Source organism: Styela clava, chromosome 4, assembly GCF_964204865.1.
Source record: "Styela clava chromosome 4, kaStyClav1.hap1.2, whole genome shotgun sequence".
Taxonomy (NCBI): Eukaryota; Metazoa; Chordata; class Ascidiacea; order Stolidobranchia; family Styelidae; genus Styela; species Styela clava.
The window spans coordinates 16,771,520-16,782,483 of record NC_135253.1 but is presented as its reverse complement, the minus strand read 5'-3'; the positions used below and the strand labels follow the sequence as shown (position 1 = coordinate 16,782,483).

Below are 10,964 nucleotides of genomic sequence, written 5' to 3'. Positions count from 1 at the left end.
CGATCGACTACTCGAGACGTGGCGATCGACGGGTCGATTGCGATCGGCGTGTTGGCCACCCTTGCACCCTTTACTGCCGAAACGCATAATATTTACGCATAGGGATTTAACCAGTGGTGGGATTCAAATTTTTTTTTAGCCCATTCCATCACACAAATGTCATATTTTTCAGCCGGTTCTGTTACAAAAAGTCATGTCTTTTTCAGTAATGCTAACCGGTTCGCTGATCTCATAAAATTCCGTGAGACGGTTCTATACAACCGGCGAGAACCGGCTGAATAACACTACTGGATTTAACCTTTCGTACCCGTAACCCGGTGATCCCTCAGGGATTTTAACACTTTTTATATAAACAGTTGTTCCTTCCCGTTCAAGCGTGGTAGAATTACCAATCAAGTATCTCTAAATGGATTACTAGGCCTCTTTCCGCGTGACACTGCCAAAAGGCGATATCGCTTCTCTCCCTACCGTGGTGGGTTGTTAAATCAGAATTTTCAAAAATTTTCAATCAAAGTCAGCCGTAATAAACAGAATAGCGGCTCTTAATTTTATTTATTTTTAAAATTTCTGTGGGCTTTTGGGGTTCGTATTTTTGCGATGACGTCATCAACGATAAAAAATTACAAACCTTGTGGCAGTAGTCTGCTGTGACATATTGCATACACGGGCTACTCGTTTTGGTCTTCGTGTCGCCATCGCTCTCTCATGAGTAATTTGCTGCACGGTTACTTGTTGGTTCATACTGCTGTCTCCCCCATAAAACTATGTTTGCCGTTTTTCACCATGATATTATAACGAGCTTTTTGTTTATATTTCAGAAACTTGAAATCTGTGATTGAATTTCTTTGAGCGCAAAAGGAAACGTTTTCATTTGGGAAGCAAGAGGAGTGACTTTCCGATGCGTCTCAAATATAAGAAAGTATGTAAGTAAGTAATCAAATTTTTTTGCGTTCCAAATCATGATTTATTTTTGAAACGGAAACTTCAAAATTCATTTTTTTTTCAAATAATATTTAACGGGCATAATCAGAATTCGATGTTCGTGTTACCGAAATCGCAGTGTGCAATTGTCACTATATAAAGGCGTTCAGACATGGCTTGTCAGAATAATCTCACCCTAAAGCGTCGTTTCCTCTCGCACCTCGCTTTGTTTTTCATATTACCTTATTTTATAACGAAATACAGCTTGCCAAAGTATAGCGACGGTCTCCCGTATAGTGGCGCCTGCGAGTCATTAGTAAATTTTGACGTTAAGTTACAGGCTATTGTTCTGTTTGTTCTAAGTTCGCAAGTTCAGAAAAGACTCATTGGTTGATGCACACAGATTTAATACAGCATAACATAAGACTTTAACTATAACAGTAGGATCAAAACAAAGCAGTACCGCACGCCAGATAAACATTCGACCAGTGCCTGGGCGAATCGCGTACGAGTCCGGCAGTTAATACACGTAAACAATGGCCAGACGCGTATACAACAGCTATATACGTTCGACAAGGATTACTGAAATACGGGAACCTGTTCTTAGTGAGAAGATACAAAGGAAAACCTGTTCTTCAAATTTTCAATCCCACCTCTGGTATTAATCGACAAGGTCAGAAACCTCCCCTTCTCCATGCCCTGATAGTTTTGAAAGTTCGATTCTAATCTGAGGAGGTTTGCTACATTATATGTACGGCATCGCAAGTTTGTTGGCAATCAAATTGAAAGACTACAAAAATTATGATTGTACTGAAAATTACAAATGTATTTTTAATCAATATTTAAAGTTCCGAACCGAGTAAATCAGGTTGAAAAAATAGTCTTGAGAATCGGCCTAATAGACGAAAAATGGTGCCGAAAAAGAGTGTAGTGATAGTGCATTTAAAGATGAAACTCAAATGTAACATATTGGTAATGTCATGTTTAGCATTAGTTATAAAATGCAAAAATTGAATTAAAAATTGAGGAACAATTTGTACAATAATTTAAAATCAATATAAATATAGAAAATGTATATATATGTATAAAAATTTAAAGTCAAAAGATGTTTGTTCAAATAATTTACAACAATATAAAGAACACCTTACGATGTTCCAAGCCAAAATTAAAAAAAAAAGTTAGCAGTGAAAATATATTATTTAAAACAAAAATATGTTTCCTTTCTCGAAAGAAAAATCTACGTTTATAGCAGAATATAAAGACATATTAAATTCTAGTTGAACACTTTTATTGGACACGAAATGAGCTTATGGATAGTTTTGTTATTATGTTGTTGGTTTTGTTCTTTTCCATTTTAATTTCCTTGTTAGTGTTTTTCTTCGCTTTTCACTTTACCTTCTGAACCAAGTGCTTTGAAGCTTTCAGTGGTTTAGGATTACTGTTGTCTCTATACGTATGTCCTATATGTTCCTATTAACTATGAACTATATGTTCCTATTAATCTTATGAGATTTGATACCTTACCCAAAATTCATTGGGACACTGTTGTATTCCACCAAGCGTGGCGGCTGTCTGCCATTTTGATTTTGCGAACTCGTTCTACGCGAAAGTCGGAAGTTTTTAGATACCGATAATGCACTGTACACTAGATACAGTAAATTTCTTCGTGTCCATATATTTGAGCATTGCTCGCTTTTTCAGACTTCGTACACCTTTTATTATTATATTGCAATATTTATCTAGCCTTAAACAGTAGAAGTTTAGCTCGTCGTGTTGCCTGATATTAAAGTTCATGCAGTCTATCAAGAACATTTGATGACTTGAAGAGATCCGGGACTTCCATGTCAAGTTTGCAAATTATTTTGTATATAACTTTCTTCCAAGCGGGATCACTATCCTTTCCAGCTCGAACTGCTTTGAAAAACTCTCTTAGGCTCGCTTCTGTTGCCTGTAGAAATTGTTCTGGGACCTAAATTGAAGTATTGAATTTCATTACATCATTTTTGTCAATTTATGTTTGACAAATAAATTAAACCAAATGTGTGGCAATGTAATTTGACTGAAGCAAGGATTTTTACACCTAGAACGTTTTTTTGTTTGCTGATAATCTAATCTATAATCTAAGTCTTGTTATATTGATCGTACACGAATATTTATAATTTAATCAGAATATTGGTGATTAACGACCAATGGCCTGAGCAATCAAGTAAGGACTTAATAATGTCTATTTCAATAATCATCGCACCATTTGATTACATTTGTGTAACTAAAAATAGTAAACATTAAATACATACTAGGAATTAGATGACAAGAAGAGACAATAGCCGATTTATTTTTAACTCAAAATTTTCACGAAGTTTCGACACATGAATGATTATGCGGGGACCAGACACAAAGCGTGTTATTTAGTATACTCATCGAAAGTCCGTACTTGACTGGGTCGTGGCAGCGAATGTGCCTGCCGAATGAAACGATAGGTTTCAGTATGTATAATTTTATTGGAAATATGGCGAGACAGATGGAAAGTATTTAACCGGAGCAAAACCTTCCATCATAACATCATTTTCGACTATTGTTTAACAAACATCAAAGGTAAGTTAGATAAGGCTTAAGCTGAACCTTATTTGGAGATACAGTTTTACAGCAGTTGTAATTTAATACGTATATTTTTTCGTGGGTTTATTCTAGGCCACAAATAAAGTATGATGAAATGAATTTATTCTATGAAATCACTGCTTATTTTGAAACTTTTCTTAATTAAATTGCTTATGTTTGAGTTCAAATCACAATTTGTCCAACATTGATACAGAATAGTTTGTGAGACCTAATATATACTTTATATATTATATCAACTAAGAATCGCGTTATCAAAACTGTTTAGGGGTACATTTGTAGGAAAAAAAATAAAATAAAATTATATCTCTAAAAAATATTTAAATCATCTTACGTTGAATTCGCTGCATTTATTGTAATGAATATTCAGCACTCTGAATATTTCACTATCGCGTGACACAAATAAAGCAGAGGCGTCTACAACTCCTTCAGTCACTGCCTGTCTTGCAAATTTCTCCATTTGTATGTAAAAGAATTCACGGAAGTTGCTGAACCATTTGATTAGCTGAGATGTGATAGCTCGCGTGAACTGTAAAAAGAATTCATTTAAATGTAAAATCATAACGTCTAGTATTAATAATTTGCTTGAAGCTATCGTGCCAAGTTGTGTGATCTTCAGAGATCATGTTAATAATAAGAAAATATCTCGCGCTCGCTCACCTTCACATCTGGGAAATAAGTCTTCAATGTATTTGCGTTCGGATATCTCGTGTAAAAAAACATCAGTTTTGCTTTCTTCAAATGTTGAGGAGTAAGACCGTCTTGCATGTGTTAATCAATTAAGAAAAATCTATAAATTGACTTAAATACCGAATATATATATATATACATAAAACCAATAATTTTTTGGAAACAATTAAATAAAGTCAACTATGTTTATATATAGCAAAGCAAGCTAAATTAGGGTCGATATATACTCATGTCTCTGCCTAGACACAAATCAAAAATATATATCTGTAGCACTCACAAAACAAAACTCATTATATTAACAGTCACGGATTAATTAAACACATTAAAAACTCATTTTATAATAATAATTGAGAGCTATAGGTTCGCCCAGTATATAACTATTCAGCTACTTATCGAGGACAGAGGCATTGTGATTATAATTATGACATCAACTATAATTACGTAAAAAGTAATAAACGGCCGACGTGATCATTTTTCACGCACGTTTTTTTATAATAAAAATGAAGTCGACGCAAAACGAGATATTAATGAGTTTGGAAAGTTTTGGCTATTCTTGAATCGATACTGGCAACACGTTCCAGGTCTTATTTTTAATCAAGGAAAGTCGGTTGGGTGTCTATCAGCATTGTCATGTATTCGTAATCTGTGATATTATTTTGTTTATTTATCAAAATTTGCGGACAAAATTTTGTCAATTAAAACGAAACTATTCTTGCGTGGTCCAGGCAAACCATGCCTCTGTTATGACATGGTCATAACGTGAAAATGTAAGTTGTCAAGAAGTCCAAGTTGTCTAGACTTCCTTCTAGACATGTTTTCTATCGCTAATTTCAATTAAGCAAGTTATGAAAAGGATATCATTCCAGAAAATGATCGACGAAAGCAGTTTTCCCGGCTGATTGTTCGGGTCATGAGTGAAGGGCGAGTTGACACTGGTCCTGCAAAATGAATATATCCATAATACAATGCTGTATTACCAAACTATGTAAGAATTTGCAGCAAAGAAGATAAAAGTTGTATCATCAGAGAACGTAACAATGATTAATATTATTCTTCCAAAAACGTTGCCATATTTTACCCTGCTAGTTTTATTTGTCCATTCTATCATTTAAAGACAATTTATGCACATGCACTTCATAATTATAATAAACAGAACTATCTTAATTAAACAATTAGGTAGTAAAAATATTAAGTAAACTACCGTATTGGCTCTCGACTCCTGAATGAGATCGTTGCTGCTCTGCCATGTACATGTGATGCATATATGCTGAGTGATTTGTATTCCGATGTATTTTGTTTCGTATTCTCTGATTCATTGTAGCAAACATGGCTGCAAACTGAGCTCTCTGGTGAAATTCTGGTACAAAAGCCAAATTTGGAAACGAATATGTCCCGAAGGGAGACGGTTTTGGAAGCTTATTTGCGTGCATATACGTACGATAATTTGTCATTTGTGTCGAAGCTTGTCTATTTATTTCAGTCGGTGCAAATGCCTCGTTAGTTGGGATAGTTCCAATTGTAGGTGATAACTGACCTACAGAAGCCAGGTTGGCAACGTTTCCAAATTTGGGAATACCTGTTGCGTAAGGTAATGGAGGTACTTTTGAAAAGCCGAATGCTTGTGAAAGCGAAATTGGAATTGGCAGAGGCGGATACGAAAAATTTCTATGTTTTGTTTCTAATATTGCTTGATCTAAAATAGTGTTTGTCTGCAATGGATTGTATCCTGAGGTTTCAATTTTCGGACTTCTGTGAAAATGATTGTCGGTCGGTAGAAGTATTGGTTTGCTTTTCTTCACAAAACTAGACCTGCCACTATCTTCAAACACGTCTGAATCATCCGATGCTTGATATCTGAAAAGATATGATTTAAGTTATGTTATTAGTGGCGTTCGCTTTCGCTTTACATTTTTAACTAAACTCATCGTTCCGACTATTACCTCAAATATTCACCCGACATTCTAGTCCGTTTTTCATCCACATTATTATCTTGCTTATTAAAGTTGCTGGAAAAGTACATAGGTTGTTCATGTTTTACATCGCTTTGTGATTGCGAAGAGTTGTCAGTTACATCAATGAACTCGTCTCTATAAACAAAATTAAATAGACTCGAATAACGTGGATGTAATGAATACCAATTTTGTTCGAAAGTCAGAGCTCAAAATGGCTTACCGTAAATGTTGTTCATAATCCATATTCTGTTGTTTATTGTCAGCTTCCGCACTGACCATATCCTGGTCTGAATCATTTGTTGGCGACTTTCGGTCGGTATACTGACTCGATAAAAATCCCTTTTCTACTTCAAATTTTTCCAGGACACGTAGTGCCGAGGTTTCCACCGCATTTTTGATAGCAGCAGCCAATTCCTGTTTTAGAGCAACCACGAATTCAGTTTCATCCAGAATTGAGTCAGTGTCCGTTGTTGTCGAACCATCACTGTTAATACGATCGCTTCTTCTGCGTTTGTTTATCAAAGTATCGCGCTGCTGATTACTGAAGTTGTTTGCGATAAAACTGAAAGCTTCATTCAGAAGTTTTCCAGAAGTTGAGGTATCTGAATCAATTTACGTATCCATGATCAAAAGTTACAATATCAATTCGGGCTCTTGAATAGATTAGAAAAAGGTTTGGAGTGAAGTTGTTTGAAAAAGATGATTGTATGGTTACTTTATTGATTGTGGTCTTACCGTTTTTCAAACTGATATTTTGGTTGCGTAGTTGGTTGGGATCATTTGAAGTTGAAGCGATATCTGAATATCGCCTTTTTCTCTCAACAGATCTGAAATCTATAGTTAAAATATTCTATTAGCTAGACATCATAATAACTTCTCATTCAAAACACATGTGTCGATCTCCGAATTTCATTTGTTTAAATTATGATCGTCAACACATATTTTGATGATGTGTAAAATTATTATATTGTCGTTGTATTTTTTTTATTGTAAGTGTAGTTTTAGCTTTGAGAATTTAAAATATCGCGCTATTCATCTTTGAAGAGTCACATTCGATATCGTAGGGCTTGTGACTGGGTGTATTAAAACATCTGGTTAAACATACCTCTATTTTCTCTTGGTGAAACGCCCATTTCTCTCTCGAGTGGGGAAGATGGCGCTGAATTTGTACCCATATTTCCATGCACAAGGCCGCGGCGACTTTCATTTTTCTTGATAACTGATACATTCTCAAGTGGAGCTGCTGAGGAAGAAGCTTCGCGATTAACTAGATTGTTTTCAATCTCAGGTTCAAAACAATAATCGTTACTTGAGGTTGGACTCGGTGAAGTTTCCGATTCAGAAGGATAACTCCTGCGATCCATAGGGTTTATTACAATTGGTGCGTAATTTGAAGAAACACGTGCTGTCTGCATTGTAATTTGATAACATATACTTATACCACATAAAATTATCAACCTTTAATAACAAAAGAGTTTAGTGTAATAATAAAACGTACTCACAATATTATTTTGTGTTTTGAAAACGGTATGATAAAGCGAATAGTAAAAATGAGAACCCTTTGTATATCGAACCGCCTGTCAATGATCTTCATTATTAACCTGGATACTAAAACTGACAGAAAATTCAGAACTCTTAGCACGTACTTGTGCATCTGCTACAAATGCTTGTATATATATATGCATTTATATACCAAAAAAAATTGGTTTTTCTATTATTTTTTTGTACTTTTCACATTGTCCGTCTTTATTAACTAATTACTACCTATTTCTATTTCACTTTTGTTCCAAACTTGCGCATTTCTTGCTATATTCTGCGCCATTGTACCTCCTCTTCAGACTAACTATCGCGCTAAAGTCGTGCGCCAATTAAGTTGCGTAGGTAAGTGTCGGCCATTTTATGTGAACCGATTTACGTTGTCTTTAAAACGAGAGATTTTCCATGGAATACGAGAGAAAAAATAAAAATTAAACCAACAAAGTATGATTACGCACAAAATAAATATAGAACCAAAAAATGTGTCGAAGAAATGAATTCAGATGCTTTAATTTGGATTTCAAACGTATTGCCTTATGTATATGTAAAATGCCGAATATGGTTAGTTCAAATAAAAAACTAAAAATATCAAACATAAGAGTGCTTTATAAAAGACCTCGCGACAAAATATTTTGTTGTTTATTTTTTTTTACATCAAGTAATCTTAAATTCCATACGAGCTATGATAGCCATGAATTACATGAAGCGTTGTCTCAACCAAAATATGCGTAACTTACCATAACGATTTGGTACGGGCGTATTTAGTACAAAAACAATATATATTGATCGAATGTTATGACATTTTTCAATTTACCTAAACAACTTGTGTGATACGTTTCCTTTAAAAGCCCCATGAAATACATGGAAACAATCTTCTCATTCTTAGATATATCACATTCAGAATAGATAACAGCTTTCCAAAGTTTAAGTATATTCGTATACAAATTGATTGGCGTTAAAAAAAATTGGCTTAATACGCAAATCTTACTTACCGGATGGATCTGATGCCATGTTGATGATACATGTTCTAATGCCCATTCCTAATTACATCGTTCAATAAAGGCCAATTTTCATCGGCGAAACAAACACATTAAGTTAATTCTCTATTTGTGTTTTCTCCATGTCTTCAATCTATCATATTCCACAAGACAATGGAAAAGTGTTATTTCTGCATCGATCATTTGAGACATTCGAAAGTAGACGTCAACAAACATGCAAATTTGGAATAATGATTAACAGCATTCTAGTCTGCGGTAGTTGTCTTAATTTTTCCAGATAATTATTTGAGGTATGGAATAAGAATTATTCCAGAGATTATTTATCTCGACAAAACCTTCCATTGATTTAATTACTCGTTATAATTAGATGTAATTGGACCACCGGAAAGAGGTTGATGACAAATCCGGAAGCTTAGAAAAAATCTCGGGTTAGGGTCTTATTAGTAAAGCAAATGCTATAGGCTCAAGAATTTTTTATTACTAAGAGGAAAAAACACGCGGAGCCAAATTCGACAACACAAGGTGCATTAACTAGGTAAACAGCAGCAGATTGCCGTGGTCGCCGTAGTTCCATGCAAATTAAATCGTAGAATTCGAGTAAACATTGCAGCGAAAAATGACATGTGCGTAAGACGGAATGATAAATGATTTCTTCGCTCATTTGAATTTCGATTTGTAATCCACACTTAAACGTCCAAATTGAAACATTTTGATTCGATAATCTGATAATGTTACAACGAATGTGGTTATTCGCAACCTTTTTACCTCGTAATCCATTAGTTCAAGCCGACTGTCTGCATTCTACTATTGTAAAGTAGCGTTAAGAAGTATAACAGGCGCAAGTTGTGAAACGCCTGTACATAAAGCAGGTCCAAACCAGTTTCGACGTACTCATGAAAAACTGTCTACTATCTGGTAAAGCACACATATACTAGAAAATGATAGAAATATTTTGATAACAAAAAAACATGTCACGAATGTAATTCGCTAAACAAAGCCTATTAAAGCGACGACATCCGTGAATCTCAAGTCAATAGGCTTTCCTATTAAGAAATCATAGATAGTGTGCACGAATAACAAACCAAATATTCTATATCAGGGTTTCCCAAACTCAATATTATTAGGTACCTTTTATACAATTCAGAGATTGCTCACGTACCCCAATAATTGCCTTGTATGTTGTGATTGTACAAAATAAGTCAACTGAACTACGAATGTAGACCTGGTATAGCTAAAGCTTCTACTGGAATAAAAGTGTGTGACTTTCTAAAGAGTTGCTAAACTCAGGTTAAGTTGTTAACTTCGGGTGATGGAATAATTTAAGGCAGACCAGAAGTTATGGAAAAATCAATTCCTATACTTAATCCTATGTACCCCTAAAAACGTCGAATTATTCCCTTATAGGGGAAGATGTATCCCAGTTTGGGGAACCATGTTCTATACAGACTGATACTTTCTTGCAGAAGAACATAAAGACACAAAAAATATTGCTCAGAAATTCGACGACGAAAACAAATTAATTTTAATTCTCTTTCATAGTCCCGATCATGCATTTCATACCTATATTGTAAAGATGGCTTATTCTAACTGTATTTCTTTATTGTCGCATTCTTTGTTATAATTGTATTCACGGAACAAAAACTCATAGGTCTCAAGCATTCTCCAGTCATTATAGAAATGCAAATTAAACTTTGTCTGAATGATCGGAAGTCTACTAAGAAACTGTTTAATTTGGTTTGTAAATTGCCTGTCTTTTGTTGGCTTATAACTAACTCATCAAACCAACGGAAAGAATTGATATTAGGCTATAATGCATAGAGAATATAATCTGCTTTATTATTATCTGTCGTGTATTGTTCGTGATTGTCTTGGCACACGATGAATTTGAATCAAAGAATCAGATATGTGATAATTGGCAAGTGAGATCTATATTGAGATATTTAATGATCGCCATTGCATGTTACATTTGTAATCAAATCTCAGCTTTATACATTACAAATGAAGTAGTTATTTTTGCTACCTTATTTGTTCACGATAAAATTGTGATTGATTACGTATTTTCTGTGAATATTGTGTATTGAACTTCTGCGCCAAATGATATTGATATTCTTTTGAGTTCAAAAGGATCTAGGATTTGATTTCGGATGAGAATATTCTGCTTTGTCACACCGTTCATATTTTAATTCGTAGCATTGTCAGCAAACCGACATTTTATCGATAAAACCGATATAAATTTTTGTGGTGCATTCTTGGT

The 10,964-nt window shown here is 34.5% G+C and overlaps 1 protein-coding gene across 1 annotated transcript; it reads right to left on the bottom strand.

The window, feature by feature from the left end:
* Positions 1 to 1,697: 1,697 nt before the first annotated feature.
* LOC120327176 (uncharacterized) lies at positions 1,698 to 7,621 on the bottom strand. Its single transcript, XM_039393611.2, has 9 exons — positions 7,282 to 7,621; positions 6,912 to 7,010; positions 6,397 to 6,778; positions 6,165 to 6,311; positions 5,426 to 6,078; positions 5,083 to 5,162; positions 4,195 to 4,302; positions 3,869 to 4,063; positions 1,698 to 2,890 (listed from the first exon to the last, which is right to left on the bottom strand). Exons 1-9 carry the CDS (start codon positions 7,589 to 7,591, stop codon positions 2,705 to 2,707), a joined length of 2,160 nt encoding a protein of 719 aa, XP_039249545.2. The 5' UTR covers positions 7,592 to 7,621; the 3' UTR covers positions 1,698 to 2,704.
* Positions 7,622 to 10,964: the final 3,343 nt, after the last annotated feature.